Source organism: Phaethon aethereus (genome assembly GCF_964289735.1).
Source record: "Phaethon aethereus genome assembly, chromosome: 6".
NCBI classification, from domain to species: domain Eukaryota; kingdom Metazoa; phylum Chordata; class Aves; order Phaethontiformes; family Phaethontidae; genus Phaethon; species Phaethon aethereus.
The window spans coordinates 12,490,435-12,507,669 of NC_138580.1; the positions used below are offsets into that span (position 1 = coordinate 12,490,435).

Here is a 17,235-nt window from a genome sequence, read left to right on the forward strand (position 1 = left end):
AACCTTAACAGGAGGATTGGAATCTGTTACATCTGGCTTCCTTCCCGTTCATATCTGTTTTGTTTAGATGGTAATCTCTCTGGGAGAGGGATGGTTCCTCACTATCTCATTCTACTGTGCCTAATCTGGATGCTACTTTTGCACAAAAGATAAACAGAATGCAATGAATCTCACTTAGGGCAAATACTGATTCCTCAGGCACATGTGCAGATTGGACAAGAGTTTCTCAACCTAAATCCAAGCTTGTTTCAAGTCAGAAACAATTTATTTCCTGCCATTTTTATACTGATATAATACAAATTTTTATATTGGGATTGTTTTTTTTCCCCCAGTCCCTCGTCTATTCCTTAGTTTCCTTTCTCCCTGACCTTGTTTACTCTTTTCTTCTTCTTCCCATCCTATTAGAAAAAGCATTGATGAAAACGAGCCCATTGAGATTTGACTAATATTTTTTATCTAAATGACTTGTGTGGTGTTTCACACTATGACTAAAAGTTAGACATACCACTCATAGTTGTGCACTAGTAGCATAGACTGGCAATACTAGGTTCTGTATAGGTTGTTATTCTACCTTCAGCACTGTATTTTCCAGTAGAGCAATACAGGTGGGTCAGTACAAGACAGATGAAGAGCGAGTTCCTGTGTCCCACAACCTCATTCTTTCAGCTCACATTGCTAGCAGTAGCTTCGTTGTAGATCATTTTAAAAGCATCCACATTGTGTTTAAGCAGAGCCAAATGTAGGACACCTGTGCTACAGGCGAGCTGTATAAAAGTTTGGAGTGGCAGCTGATGACTAAGCATTTGTGGTTCCCCTTCACCACTTTGGAGCTCCGCAGGTATGCTTGTAGGTAGGCCTGGTTTTGAGAGCAGGCTCAAGCCCAGTTTTACTGACAAGGTAGTGATCTGACAGGTGCACGTCATCTGCTTCTTTTCTGGTTTCATCACTGACCTGTGCCACTTCAAATTTCAGAGGCATGCAACCCAGTATTGATTTTTTTATCCTGTTTAAGCTATAAAAAATGTGTTGGATTAAAATAGTTACTTTTTGTTATTATAATTTTATCACTACTGTTTACCATAAAATGCAGATCCCTGAGCTTTGATAAATCTTAGATAATTTGTGAAAACTTCAGCTTCTTTCTAACACTGGATTCCTGAAATCCTCTTGTGCAACTGCTAAAATGACGGAGGCTCAAACATTTTTGTACTTCAGGATATCCAAATCTGAATTAAACACTAAAAGTTCTTCTCTTTCTTGGACTTGGTCTTGTGGAAACTCCTTGCAATAGGAACCTTCTTATTATGTGCCTTGTACAGCGCTGCGTACTTGAGGATGCGTAGTAAATAATTCTTTATTGCTATACATGTATCAGCTAAGAAAATAGTTCAGGCATAGTTTATTTTTTCTGATAAGGATCTTTAACAAAATCACAAATATGAAGGCAAAAGTGGTTTTCCTGTTACTGGGGTATAACAGTTTTTAAAAATCTGCATGCAGCAGTTAATGGTTTTCTCTTTCGTTCTTCACAGAAAATGCAGGTTCTCTGAAAGTTCTCTTTGGGACGCCTGAGTTTGTGGCTCCGGAAGTTATAAACTATGAACCTATTGGATATGAAACAGATATGTGGAGTATAGGAGTTATCTGCTACATTTTGTGAGTACCTTTGCTATTCATAACACAAATCCTGTTGCTGAACATACAAAATTTCCATCAACTTCTGAATTCTTCTCCAATTTTCAGGCCTTTTGTATACTAATTAGCAGCTCCAGCATGTTTAACAAAAATTCTCTGTTCTCTGAAGGGTGTAACTGGTAAACTGCAGAACTAGCAGTCCTGGAAATTCAGCCATTTAGGGTTGTACATCTTACATCATAAACCAGCAATGTTTCATTTCATTTAAAAAGACAATGAGACAGTATTTTATTATTAACTTTAAACTATTTTTCCTTCCCAGATGTTAAAGAGAAATGTTTGGGCATGCACTAATAACTGATAATTTCCATTCTTTTATTACCAAGAGAGAAAATTTTTGTGAAATTTTGGGGTCATCTTATTCAGATTGGATCTCTCATGGGACAGACTAAAGTACCCCTTCATTACCATATCCGTTCACAGTGCCTTTTAATTTATTAGTAAGCATAAACAACTGGATAAATACATTTTATAAGCAGCATGGATCAAGCTCATGGAATATTTCAGAGGACGGCTGGCTGCAGGTCTTGGTTACATATTTCAGTATTTGATTTGGTTTTTACTTGTGATTTGATAACACGTGATTATGAACTTCAATGGGTCTCAAGAAACGCATACAGAAATAGGATCTCCATACCTAGAACAGCAAGTAATCTTCTTCCAGCTGTGACTTTACACATCTGATGCCATATAAACAAATGAAAAGAGAATCTCAGTTTGGAACATGGTTCTTCCTCCCTCACTCTAGTTTCAATAGTAAGTAAATGGCAGATCTGTTTTGCACTCATTCTTTTAAAACATTTCTCTCAATACTTTCCTTCCTTTCTTAAGAGTCCTCTCTGCCCTGGCTACCCTCTTCCTTGATACCTGGCAACGCACCACTGTTTGCCTCATCTTTACTCAGTCTTTCTGTGATTCTGCTTGCCTTCTCAGCTTATACTTGTTCTCTTCTCATTTCCAAACTAAGCAACATAATTTTTGTTCTTGTCCTGTGTAAAAGCTACTACATCAAGTCTCCTACTCCCAGCAAAAACTCTGAATATCTCTGTTATCTTCTGTTTCTTAAGTTAAGCGTGCTACACTCTTCAAGATTGCTTTACTCTGCTACTTTATTTACAGGACTTTTATTTTCCAGTCACTTCCAGCATTCTTTCTAGATCTTGAAAGCTCATTTGGATCATTCTGTAGCTCACATAATGTAGACCACACACGCAGTACTCGGATGACAAATTCACTTGTTTCTCTAGCTTTTGAGGCCTCCTGAGTTGCAGAGCACTGGACAAGCGGTATGGAGATCCCAGGCTGCCTACACGGCAACGGAAGACCCCACAGTTCCATCAATGCTGCATTGCCCCCTAGAGGCCTCTGACACGTTAAGGAACAAAACATTAACCATAGCTACGCGTGCATTTGGGGGGTCTAACGTCTGTTGCTCTCATTTGTTATCAAAGTATACGATGAGTTTTTGTGTGTTTACAGTATAAGCAGTGACATGTCAGACAACCGAGGCAAAAATCGGTGAGAGCAGCCGTGTGTGCTCCTAAGGCATGCAGCCAGGGCTGCTGCTCCAATACGGTACGTGCCGGCTAACACCGTCATGGTCTAAGTAGACAAGGCAAAGGGAGCAGGTGGAACAGATGGAGAAAAGGTGAAGTGCCTTTCCAAAGACCAGTCTGCAGGCAGTGGCAGGACTGCTTCTTCCCAGTTTCTCTGTGCCACCAGAAGCAAAATATCTGGATGCTGTTAATGTTCAGCTGATGGGAGTGGGGTGGTGTTACCTTTGATTCAGAAGACCCAGTATGCCTTGTGAAACGTATTATGAAATGACTTGTTGGCTAAGGTGTCTTTAAGCTCATGTAATTCCTCGTGAGGGGAAAATTACATTACCCAAGCGCAACGAAAATCTTCTTTTTGATGCATAGCTATTGCTGCAATAATGATTAATAGTAATAATCGGCTTTTGTCTTTCTTGCAATAAGGTAATAGAAGTTAGGGAATACCTGTGAGTCATTACTTGGACTTTCCCTCTCCACCCCAGAATGACAGGCTCCCAGTCTGTCTTCACTTCCTTAAAGCCCAGCTATTTTTGCAGACTCACAACTATGAGCCATTATCCAAAACGGACCATCACATCATCATTACAGAATGCAAATAAAAGTCATTGAGAACTGCGTCTCTCTTTAGTTGTAGCTCTGCTTTCCTGTTTTGATTATAAGCTCAGAACTGCCAAATCTCATGCACGAAGTGTAAGACTCACTCATTTGGTGTCTGTCTCACATACCATCATTGTGCTTGTTAACTTAGCATTTGCATCCCCTCTCCCCGTGACGTGGTGAGTGGGGCCATGAAGGAAGAGGTGAGCACTGCAGCAGCACTGGACATAAGGACAGGTCTGCTATGGGCCACTGATGGCCCAAAGCTGCTGTGTCCATCATATGTCCTAAGCGAAGCAGCGGGGAGCATGCTATAGCATGACTTGACATAACACTTCTTTTCTGGTAGGATTCAAGAGTGTTGAGAGACCTGTAACCTGCCTAGAAAGAAACTGTGGATCCATTATGTCCTGTAAAACAATGAATACAAACCAGGTTTAGCAAAGAGCTGCTAAAGAGATCTCTGTGGGTGAAGGGTCTTCCCTGCAGAAGAAGAAATGCGTGGGATGTAATCTCAAGTAGGAAACAGAGTGACAGCGCTCCTCCAAAACCCTACAGCAAAACCTCTCTCCTAGCCTTCTGCTATGGAGGCAGCAGTATAGGTACTGCACTCTCTGTTGGGATGCTGCATCTGTCTTCCTTATGGCATGACTGAGTTAATTCCATCCTACAGCTCATGGGTTCTCTTTCCACATTTCTAAACTACACATGAAATCCTTTTAGTCTTTCTGGAGAACTTCTTCAGTCCTGTCTCTTCATCTGTCTTTGTTCATCCTTAAATTTCCCTGCTTGTATTCTCCGCCTCATGTTTTTTATCTTCCGCTTTTATCTTGCTCTCCCTCCTGTTATGCATCACAGTACTGTCCCACATACTTAAGTTGATCTATTGCCTTTGAAGTAACAGGCCACAAATCTTACAGCATGTATATGCCATCTCCATTTATGTCTATTTCAGCATTTCTTTTTGCATTTACAATAATCTTTATCTAATGAAGGTTAAACCGCCTAAATTTTTTCCAGCTCTTTCTGTCCCATTTATTCTTCTGAGCATTGCCGAATTTGTTGTTTTTTCTGTTTCTAGTTCTTTTCTGATGGTCCATTTGGATAGTCAGTGTTTCCAATATTTAGTAATCTGAAACAATTTCTAAATTCTATTTTTATTTCAAATCAAATGTTTGTCTAAGATTTCAGTGCTGCATGTTCGTATATTGGAAGTGGATAGCCCTTTTCCTTCTGTCATCATAGAATCTGACTAGTTTCAGTGGGGAATTGGCTGTGGCTGATTCAAAGTTCTGCTTGCTTTCCATTAGTTCTTCTTGCATTATCAGTGCCAGGCAGTGCGTATCTTTTCAGAGTAGTTGATCTCTGTCAATTAATAATTTTTAATACGCTATATATTAGGCTGGTTTTTAACATCCTATTTGACCTTGCTATATATTCTTTTCCTTCAGCACCTTCCTAATAACATGCACTCTGATTCTTCAAACACTCCCTTTCCTTTTTTTTCTATTGTGTTATACATCACTGCTGTTATTCCTCCCTTGTTTGCAGTTTGGGTTTGTTGAAAGATATTTCAGCATTGTTCATCTTTTGGGTTTGCTGACTTGGGACTTTGATAAGGCAAGACACCCACACTGCTGGCTTACACTTGGCTCCACGTCATATTAAAAATTTAAGCCTTGTTAATATAAAGATGAGAGAGCTCTCCTTGCAGTAAAGCAAGTTAGGAGGGCTTTAATGTCATGACTGTACTGCTCAAAATAAAATGAATTGTTCAGTGACACTGGCATGTTGTGATTCCTCATTAATTCACCGGGCACATATAACAAGGATGAGAACAAAGCAACGCTCTTCCTTCAGCACTGAGCTGTCTTCCTTTACGTGGGTTCAGTGGTCTGTTTCTTCCTTGAGACGACCACTGTGGGAGTCAGTCAGCCCTCAGCTAAGGAAAAGGTGGTTTTGTCCAGTAGATGCATGTCCCCCACAAAGTCGACTGAAATTCTTTATTGGTTTTATTTCACTTGTAAAAAGACTAAATTGCTACGTGATCTCCAGGGTGCAGGCATTATGATGTGCTTATTTGACATGACCTGCACAGGTTTATCAAAAGCAGATAGTACTCTTCACACTGAAATCTGTTACTTTTTTTCACTGCTAATACAATGTAAAGACTGTAAAGAGGAGCTCAGTGTCATCAGCCCAAATCAGTTGCTGCTGCAAGCACTGCTTGCAGAGGAATGCTCAGAGTCTGACTCTTTGAGACATACGGCAAACTCACCTTTCCTGGATTACTGTCAGTCTTAACACAGAGATTTCCAGGTGAAGTGCTGTGGCATTTGTTACATAGGCAGTGAGACTTGCGATCACAGTGGACCCTTTCGATCTTAGCATTTCTAAATCTGCACTCAGAGCTTTGTTAGATCAGACCAATAAATGTTAGGGAACTTCTAGAGGATAAAATATCTTTCTTCTTTATTTAGAAGTGGAAACTGTGAAAGATTTTCTAAACAAATGGTTCTTAACATGCCAGGAAGATGCCTGGTTAAGTAGCTGGAAAAATGTTTTTAGTAAACAACTTGCTGCTTGCTTAATAGTAACTTTGCAGTGTAAGCTCAGTATTAATTTTCTGGAGCAGTAGCTCATCTTTATCACTTGGTTTCAGCATTCCAAAAAGAAATTGTTTCCATAATCTGTCAAAAGAGTTGCTGGGCCATTATTACTTTAAATGGCTATTAAAGAAATGAACCACCAAGACTCAGGTCAGTGAAATCTATGCTAAAGATAAGAATTTTGGGTTATAATCTGCGTTAGTTGCTGGATTTTGTTTTCTGACTATAGACAAGGATCTAGTTCTCTTTGCAAGTATTCAGTGACAAGGCAACTGATTCACAGTGTAAAACTATAGTAGAAAGAGAAAATTATTTTAGCCTCATAAATTTGCAACAGGACATTCAGAAATATGAAAATAGGTTCATTGAAACATTTGACTGAGTACTGTTATACCGCTGTTTGGAAATGACAAAGTGAGGGGAGGCTTAACTGAGACCCATCTGGTAATTTACCAAATGCATGGAATGGGTCAATCCTACCACAGCATTTAAGATTTTATCCTGTCTTGCAATCTTTATTCTGTCACACAATTCTTAAAAAAAAAAAAAAAAAGCTGACCAAAACAATCAGAGGGTTTTTTTCCTGTCTCTTCTCCTCCTATTTATCCTCATCCCTCAAAAGCCGTGTGTGACATGCAGTATCCCTTCGCCCAGAAAGCTAGATGTCTTTATAGGCACTGCCCCTTACGGCAGTGTGGAGCAGGTGGTGTTTCCACATGAAGCAATCTCTCTGTATCTGTAGCAGTCTTTTTGGAATGGAAAAGATCTCTCAATATTGCAGCTTTAATGTCTGGAAATAGGCCAAAATATTATCTAATGTAGCACAAGAGCTGCACAATACTATTTGTGGTAATATTATGCAGAGGTCACCTTTGCCGTACTTCGATCAAGTATTGAAGGGAAATGGGCTTGTTATTGCGCTGGCTGCCCAAGTGTGTCTTCTGGAAGCTTAACTGGATGAAGAGAAGATGTGCATCTCCTATTTTGATGGAGAACTAAGGAAATACTTCGTAGGCCCTTCATCTGTATAAAATGTGAGCCTTTTTAGCAGACGCTGAACTGGCTGCGAGATTATTGTACTTACTACGTAGTCAAAAAAGAGACAACTTGGCAATAAATGTCTGGAACCCAAAACTTAGAGCTGCAGTCTGGATGAGATTTTTTTCACTTTCTAAAACGTTATAAAGAACAATGACATTGTCATAAGTAGGAAAATGCTTAAATATTGGAGTGGGGATAGGCTTAAGGCCCTGCAGGAGTGCTTTGCAGATTTCAGGACAGAGATTTTGCTTCAATGACTTACCTGGCTGTGACAGCTGATGTGCATGAGGGCACATGAACAGTCATGGTAAAGTTGTTTTATGTGAGCATTTTTGGGTATGTTAACCTTTCAGCTTTCTGTAACTCATGCCTAGTATATGTTCATAAAAGGGGCTTATGACACCTTATACATTTATAAAGTCATGATTCACTGTTGCATTTGAATGCTCCCCATATAATGGAAAGTAAGACAGCAAATACCTTCTGTTCTGATTTACCTCTTTCTGCCTGAGAAGAAACAAACCTTTTATCTTCATCTCATGTATTATTACTAGCAAATTTCTGAAGTATGCACATAAGATTCTAGACTGCTGTACTGCACACAACTTCCAGAAATGGTAAAAATATCTGTTTTGTCTGAAGCTTCAAAGGGTGTGTGTTTCTGCTTTGCTTATAGAAGTAAAATCCTTACGAACAAATTCTAAATCAGATTTTGAATGTAATCAGTAACAAAGGAGTAGCAAAATAACTTTGGAGAAGATTATACTAATATTATTAATCTAGTAGCTCACTTTATTTGACCAATGTCTTTTTCTACCAGGCTGTTCTGTGATATTCAGTAGCATCATGATATTCATATAGTATTATATCCATATAGTATTTTCAGAACCCTAATAAATTGCACTTACTTTTCTGTATTTAAAAAAGAAAATACTACTGTTGAAATGTAAGTGGTTGTTGTAACTAGTTAACATGATTGTACAGAGAAAGCAAATAACATCTGTAAAATTTCATGAAGAACAGGCTAGTATGTAAATTGCATGCCAGGAAGAAGACCTGAAAAACTGAGTAATTTGTCGTTCCACGGAATAAGCAACCTTTCACCTGAAAGTTTTTACTGAAAGGGTGTTATATACAGGAATCAAAAGTATCTGGATGCACAAAGGTACAGTATAACAAAGGACAATGCTCAAGTGGAGAAAGATACTCTGCAAAAATTACACCATGATGTTCTGTAATTGCCTTTCACTGGCAATTTATCAGTTATATTGAGTAAAAAGCCTTAGAAGCTCAACGTAGGTTATAAAAGAGTGTTATTTCCATTTCATGCATCATCATGACTGATTGCGAACGTAAAGACTAAATTACTTTTGGAAGCATGTGCATAACTCTACAGCCTGCAGTGATGTAGCACTGTTTTATCTGGCTATATAATTCAGTGTGGTTTTGTTTACAAAATAGCCCTGTGGATTTCATGATTTCATGATGCATCTTTCTTCTTGGTCCCTTTCCGCAGGAGTAAATGGAATAAAATGTACCTGAAAAAAATTGGTGTGACAGTAAAGGAAGCAAAGTCACTCTGAAAGCACCAGGAAAAAAAAAAGCTATTCAACTGAATTTGGTGTGAAAATGTTAAATGAGACAAGTCATTTAACAAACCAGTATGCTCCACTTTCACCTAATTCAAGTCCTCTCCTCAAAAATGTCTTGGGAAAGGAGAAAGAAACAGCAAAAATTTTCCTTTCAATTTTGCAGTCAAAATTCTAGTTTCCTTCCCATAAGACTATCTGTAGTTAGCTTTGAGTCCTTTTTCTTTTTTTTTAAAGGGAGATTTTACTGATGAAGATCTGCAGAGCATAGATGTCCCACACAATTTTAATTTGCTCCTCTGATAACGTTGCAAATTGACACAAATTTGTTTTGTGTCTGTCTGTCTACTCTATCCCCAGGGTCAGTGGACTTTCTCCATTCATGGGAGACAACGACAACGAAACCCTAGCCAATGTTACCTCAGCAACGTGGGACTTCGATGATGAGGCTTTTGATGAAATCTCTGATGATGCCAAGGACTTTATCAGCAATCTACTGAAGAAAGATATGAAGTAAAGCCACTGGACTTGATACACTTTCTATGTTTGCGTTTAGCTGAACTTGTCATTCTTGTTTCCCTGCTGTGAATCTCCACGTTGATGCAGGCACCTCTGACGATACTTTATAAGGAGCTCTGTGTACCCACTTGTCTCTGTGTGCAGCTCTCGTTTATTTTACGGTGCAGGGTCTGAATGGAGCTCGCTCTTCTAACCGTCTTCTCATTCGGCTTTTCCCTTCCTTCAGGCAAGATGCAGCCTGAGGTTTTGTGTGGCTACTCTTACCTTCACTGTAGTGTGACACAGATCCCTGCACGACATGTTCTGTCTTGATCTGAATGGGTTGCAATTTTGCTAAATTTACTTCCATGTGTTGCTTTTAAGTGCGGCACCTCTGAGTAGGCAGCTTTCCTATAAATCTAGTACTTGGGAAGAAAAAAAAAAAAAATCAGTTGGAAGCCCTGTTTACAGCAGGCTCTGAACAAACCGAGGAAAGAAAACGTACTTCTTCCAAGGAGTTTGCAATTGGACGGACAGAGAACGGAGGGTTGTTTATCTGGGTACCATGAACAAAACAAAGAATGGGTGTGGCTTGATTACAGATTTGGACACTTCCGTTTTATTAAATATTCAGTGCTGCAGGGAAGGAGGGTATTAAGTGGCAGGAAAGGGGAAAACTCTGTAAGTGAAGGAAAGGAGACCTGGGACAGGGTTCTGGCAGCATGGGGTAGCTGAATCATTGCCACTGTGGCTCTGTTGTATGTGTTCTGTACCTAAAACATAGGGCTTTTCGTGCTTTGTTTTATACTGTTTTATTAACGCTTAAAAATGCACAGTTTTGTCTCAAAAAAACCTAGAGAAATTGTGAAAGTGAGTTTAAGAAGTAAGCACGGCTGGGAAAGCAGTGCCATGTGATCTATTTTGCTAAATTTAGGAAACATAAAAATCAGCTCTGAGAAAAGAGAGTGCAAAATAATGTTAAAGCAGGTAGGTTCAACCATCGTTAATGGCAACACTGACTAGTCTTTTTATATAAAAACAGGAGTCGCTTAAATTGTACTCAATGTCTTCAGCATCCTTGGCTGCAAAAAGACACCAAAAACATGGAAGCCAAAAAACTTTCCAAAGATAGGATGAAGAAATATATGGCCAGAAGAAAATGGCAGGTAATGAAGAGGATATAGAACTGGGCTAGTTATCCTAATAAGTCTCTTTGTTTCTAATGTTTATAATTCTGAGAAACGTGTCATACCAGGTGGTTTCTGCTGCTGGTGAAAACTCCAGCGTGGCCGGAGTATGAATGCAATAAAACAGGGTTTGGTTTCTATGGGCGAGCAGTAGGAGGGTGCATATATGCAACACGTAATGATTCCATTTCAGGCTACTAAGAGGCGTATGAGTTCACGTACAGTTTTTCCTGTTCTTTTGGGGGTATGGTCATCTCTCCTCCTTGACCTCTCAGTGCCGCTGAGGGCTGGGGGATTATGTTAACCTTAACGAACCAGAACAGCGAGGGAAATGCTTGTCCACCTGGCCTCTCTAAAGATACCTCATTTTACGGTAGCTTAATTCTCCCAAGCCAGTAGTTCTGTCCTCTTGGAGCACCAAGCTTTTCATGGATTTGGTCAGATTGGTTTAATAATTTTTGACATATTTGGTCTCCATATCTTCTTTTTTCTTAACACTGGAACTGTTGTAGCAGGTCTGTCTGTGCCGTTCTGATAGCTAGGGGAGTTGATGTATAAAATCCTGGCTCCAGCCTTTTGAGTAGCCTACAAAATATTCATTTATGCAAATCTACCTTATATTTCCTCTTATGTTCTGCTGTGCGTGTTTCTTAGGAACTCATGCAAGCGGTACAAAAATACAAGTGTCCGTGCTAGAGGCAATGTAGTTTGAGCATATTTTAGTATCCTGGTGGTTGATTCTCAAGCCTGTCAGAGGTCTGCTTCCATCATGCAGATGGTACTTTCTCATTCATTTCCTATTAGCTGGTTATTCATCCATGATGAAACTCAGTCCAGCCCGTATGGCTATTGAAAGAGCCGGCCACCACCAGAGTTAAGTTCCAGTTAAACAGGACATAGCTTTTTTGCTGGCCCTCCTCTCGCACTGTGCTTTTTATCCACGGCTAACAGAGACATTCATTTAGGTATGAGTTCATCAGGGGAAGTTTATATCTGCAACTAAATTTGGTAATTCAGACCAGCCTGCTCTGTCTCTCCTAAAACAACAGAGCTATATATAAGCAGTTTGTCCAACAATTCCAGCGAGGTTTGCAGAGATCCCAGATAATTTGTCCGAAGCACGATTGTTACAGAAAATCACATGCCTTTTGGATTGGATTGATCAGAAGCCTTTTATGTTATGTCTTAGAAAACAGGCCATGCTGTCCGAGCAATAGGAAGACTGTCATCCATGGCAATGATTTCTGGTATGAGTGGGAGGAAGGCCTCTGGGAGCTCGCCTACCAGCCCTATAAATGCAGACAAAGTAGAAAACGAAGGTAAGGAATTTTGCTGCACCATATTTTTACCTCTCTGTGAAAAAACTTTTAGCAAAATGCTAGGGACCAGTCATTGAGTTGATTATTCCTGCTTCTCTCTCTGTTTTTATTTTCTTTTTTTAAAAAGAATTCTGTCCAAAATGAATTGTTCTATATTGTTCTGCTACTCAAAATGCCTCAGTATACGTACAGGCAGTAAACTCTTCTCTTTTTAAAGCCAAAAAATTAAGGCAGATTTGTCAGCCGCACTTTCTATCAGTTTGGGAATGCATGTTTATACAAAGATTACAGTGATGAATTGCCTTCTCCTGCAAGCGAGCAAGCAATAAAGTATTAACGCTTGCTGTAACCAAGACATGTACTCTGCATTAACCATGCTCCTCAGACAGGGGCATTTAAGAAAAAAAATAATGTGTCTACATTATTCCCCTGCGTCCCCATGTGAAATGTGGATTTGTGGTGTGTAACAATCAGGGGGGCAGATGTTTGACACTTCTGAAAATCAAGCAAGTCATTTTGACATATTCACATAGACGGCGGGCCTGGTACAAGTTGAACTGGTTTACCCCTCTGAGTAGCAAAAGTCCAGGTTCGGTTAGAAACAAACTCAAGGAGAAAATAAAGATGATTCGTAGCGTGGTGGCCTGCATGTTGATTTCATTCTATTTATGGTCTCAATCTTTGCCCAGCTGTGAAAGATTGGCACAAATCTAAGCAGCTAACGTCCTCACTGTCCCATTAGCCTGACAGAATTAAGTGAAATAAAAGATGCTTTCGTTACCATCTGGTAATTAAAAATTAAAATGTGTCTTTTGAGAACGTGCCCTGTGAAATTATTAACTATCTCTTTGCTCTCCTCCAGATGCTTTCCTTGAAGAAGTGGCTGAAGAAAAGCCCCATGTAAAGCCATACTTTACTAAAACAATCCTTGACATAGAGGTTGTGGAAGGAAGTGCTGCTAGATTTGATTGCAAAATTGAAGGTACTTTGAATTAGCGTATCTCTCTTTCTTTCTTTCCTTGACAGCTTTCTGCATTGTCCTGTTGTTTAATTTTTTCTTTTTTTCTTCCTGCATTATGGTTGAGTTTGTGCCATTTTGCTTTACCAATATCTGTATGTCACAGCACGAATGTGTTGCAATAACAGAAATTATCTGGAGCTGCATGGGCTTGTTCTGTGCTTGCCATAGAACAGCAGTCTCCAAAAGTCAATGTGTGAATCACTAATTCAGAATAGCAAGTGTGAACAGTACGATGATTTTTGAGAGCAGAAACAGTAAAAACAAGACACAATGTAGTACCATAAATTGCAAGAGTACGCTTTTAGAGACTGCTAACCAGAAACCAAGAATAAGTAGGAAGTCACTTTTCTAAAATGACAAGTTTCAGGTGGCCTCAAGATAACTTTAAGCCACACATACATTGTATTAAAGGCAAAGAAGTCCCTAACAGAGTATTTGCATGAGAAGTAATGATAGTATCATTGCGCTCGTTACAGAAATCACATCTAGAAAATACTGTGGTGGTGTTTGTTTTTTTTAACTTACGAGTTGAAGGAACAAAAACTCAGACTGGAATATGCAGTTGGAAAGAATAAGTTTACAAGAAGGCAGTTAAGGAGCTTGGGCTTAGCCAGCCTAACAGTCTGAAGGCCAAGGCTGCTAGCATTTCTATCGCAATGAGATTGAAGATTCTGTATCACAGCTGCTGCTGAAAACTAGAAATTAGGAAGAGAAGAGCTGTTAAAACAAAATGGATAGAGTTGGTACCATGCTGCATGTGTTAAATGTTAGACAATTTCTAATATTAAAACGAAGTCCAGAAACTGCCTCACTGACCTTCTGCTTGGTTGTTTCTGTGCTCCTAATCTCTTTCGGTGTCTGTGTTTCCTACCTCACAGCAAAGATGTGAGGATGGATTATTGTTGCTGATGGATGCTCAGCGTGAGGGGTATGTGCATAATTACTGCATGGCATAAAATAGACGGATGTACCACGGTTGATGTTCCAAACTTTCCAGTGTATTGCTGTAATGTTCATTGTGTATTAGGGAATTCCTGCACTTTATTTCTGCTCAGTGGGAATTCATCCTCCCGTCACAGTCCATAACTTGGCTGAGACAACAAGCCCTCAATTTTTTTACAGCAGCCAAGAGTACTGTATAAGGGATTGTTCTCCAGCATGCATTGTACAGCCCTGCTCTGGATGCTTCGAGTATAGCAGAGCCATTTGCTTCACAAAAGGCTCCAAAACTCCTGTTGAGGTGCAGAATCAAAATGCTTTTCTCAGACTCCCACGCTTAACCAAAAGAACACAAATAGGAAATGGGAGTGCCATGGTCGCTGTACAGGACAGGCTGGTGTGTAAGGTGCAGATTAGGAGGAGGAAGATTCAGAATAAGCCACAAGAAAGCAACCTGGGAAGGATATTAAATTTAGCTGTAGCCCAAAACACCTTACCCTTGAAAGGAAACTCTCAATCTCATTGTAGGGAACTGCAGGTTCCACAAAAGCTGCAGCGTAAGGTAAGCCTCAAATACGCTATTTAGCGTCCCTCGCTGCCTGACGTCCGAGACACAGAAAAAGCTGTCTGCAGTCACTGCAAAAGTAGTGGAAAGTGAGTACCTCAGTGCTAACTTTCTACTTTTGCTATTCGTAATGAAGTTATTTCAGGTAAACATGAAGTTAAAAAGACTCAGATCATCTACATTTATTTTCAGTAGAATTCAACAAAATATTTGTATATCGACATATTGGTATGTCCATACACAGACATGGAATTAAAGCTTAAAGTAATTACAGATAATTAATACTCATTTATTGCAATTGCTGTTCTTTCTCCACTATTGCAGGTTATCCTGACCCTGAGGTAATGTGGTACAAAGACGATCAGCCTGTCAAGGAGTCCCGTCACTTCCAGATAGATTATGATGAGGATGGGAACTGTTCTTTGACTATTTCTGAAGTATGTGGGGACGATGATGCCAAATACACCTGCAAAGCTGTTAACAGCCTTGGGGAAGCCACATGCACCGCAGAACTCCTTGTGGAAACAATGGGAAAAGAAGGAGAAGATGAAGATGAGGAGGAGGAAGAATGAAACAAGGCTTAAAGAAAAAAAAATTTGAAAAAAATGTATTTAAAGACTCTCATTATAAGGCTCAGAAAACCAAGTTATCAAAAGCACCTTGTGTGATACGTAGGTCTTTGGGGGGTTGTCTTTTCAGCATGATCAGTTGATATCTGTTTGCTTTACATATGGGCATTAATTCAAATCAGCAGGCAGTTTTAAGTTGCTAGCATGATTTGATTTACTTTAAGCAAGTCATCAACTAAGTTGCCCAGCCTATTTTGAAAATCAAATGTGTGGAAAACAAGTCTACAGTTATATTCTGAATGACTTAAAGAAAAACAGTCTATTTACTGAGCTCATTGCTCTGTACCATCACTTTCCTCAGCCAAAACCGCAGCTAAGTTGGCTCCCCAAGATCTACTTTACAAGGAATCGTTTGCCAGACACACAGTGAATCTCTCCAGTCCTAAGAAACAGGCTGCTCCCCAAGCAGTATCTTCTATAAGGGAAGGTCTGACACAGCCCACATTGCAATTTATATGTTGGTATGGCTCATTTTTTCATTTGTTTTAAACAGAATTTCACGGTCCTAACTTCAAACACATTTACTGCACTTTCTCAGTGTGCTGTTAGTGCCGCTGTAATACTGGCAAAAGTTAAACATCCAGGTGGTTTCCTGAGATACCTCTGATCCTGCACTTAACCAGCTGATCACATCTTGTTGCCTTTCCCTTGTAGAACCTGCCACTTCAGTGCAGTCACAGCTGCCCACTTTAAGAAAACAGACTGAAAACATAAAGACTGAGAATATTTTCTGTTGTTCTGGTCAGTCTAATAATGAGTTATGATTCATACATATGCTGCTGTGAAAAAAACAGGTCATTGCACAATCAGTGACTTCTATGTCCATGTGTGTGAACGGAATCCCAGGTTAAAGTTTTACTTGCATTTATTTGGCGATTGCAAAACAGATTTCAACTGATGATAGGCTGGAAACTCCCACAGATTTTTGAAGTAGCCAAAAAGATAGTAGCCTGGATTACAAACTCCTTTATACTTAGCAATTTCCAAAGAATCTTAACCTATATAGGACCTATTTCTACCTTAGGAGCTTGACTGTCTTGTTTTTGTCCTGAACCAGCACCAGTAAGGCTGTTGCGGTTTTTAAAAATGTTGAAAAAACAAAACAAAAAAATCCAAACCCCATTTTTTTTTTCTCAGAAATGGTTAATGCACTCAGACTTAGTAACTTTGCTTTCCTTTCACAGTATCGGCACTTTTTAATTTTTTTGTTGTTGTTGTTCAGAGGTAATAATCAGAGGCTGCAAGGTGATAGGCATAATCCAAAACCAGTGTGTCTTATGTCTATGTATCATTCCAAAGATGATGATTCTTCTTTTCCACTTTTTTTGTGTAAAGTGCAACCATTTGCATTTCAAAGGTTACCTCTTTTAAAAAAAAAAACATTACCTTAAATCCTCACCATTAAGTAGTCAGTGTACTTCAGTACAGGTGTGTACAATATCAACCTTAGGTTGTTTGATATTACCTAGTTGTGTATGTGTTTCATATGATTTGCTCTTCTACATTCAAAGCTCAGCTAATGTGGATGACATAATGGTTTTTAACTGCTTTACTCTTTGTTGCTGAGTTCAGATTGCCAGCATGTCTTTTCCTTTTCAATTGATAAAAACCTCTTGTTATACTAAACACAGTATTGCCACAATTCCTTATACAGAAAGGTATTGAATCTGATTTAGAGCATACAGAGCTTTTCTCACGTTTTTTTAAATGTTTTAGGCAACAACAGGGTATATTTCGTACCTTAATAAAAATATGCTTATGTTCTCCCAGCTTGTTAAACCATCAGAATTGCAAAGATGAGAACTCTACGGCTGTAGTTACTCACGGTTCCTAAATAAAAAATACCACAAAGCATGCTCCTTGTATACTCTATTGCAGGCGTCACTGTGCTCCCGTTGGCCAGCCATATCGGTAACAGTGATCTTCTCCCATCCTGTCCTGAGAGCTGCTTGGCACAAAAATGGGTCAGGTGGCAAAAGTAAAACCTCCC

The 17,235-nt window shown here is 39.4% G+C and overlaps 1 protein-coding gene across 1 annotated transcript in view; it reads left to right on the plus strand.

The window, feature by feature from the left end:
- MYLK (myosin light chain kinase) overlaps positions 1-15,794 on the plus strand; it is a 156,131-nt gene extending 140,337 nt beyond the window's left edge. Inside the window, exons 26-31 of the mRNA XM_082001360.1 lie at positions 1,533-1,656; positions 9,448-9,600; positions 10,628-10,751; positions 11,962-12,091; positions 12,954-13,073; positions 14,941-15,794. Of these exons, the coding sequence (XP_081857486.1) occupies positions 1,533-1,656; positions 9,448-9,600; positions 10,628-10,751; positions 11,962-12,091; positions 12,954-13,073; positions 14,941-15,188 (899 nt within the window). The 3' untranslated portion in view covers positions 15,189-15,794. The remainder of the gene's footprint in view (positions 1-1,532; positions 1,657-9,447; positions 9,601-10,627; positions 10,752-11,961; positions 12,092-12,953; positions 13,074-14,940) is intronic.
- Positions 15,795-17,235: the final 1,441 nt, after the last annotated feature.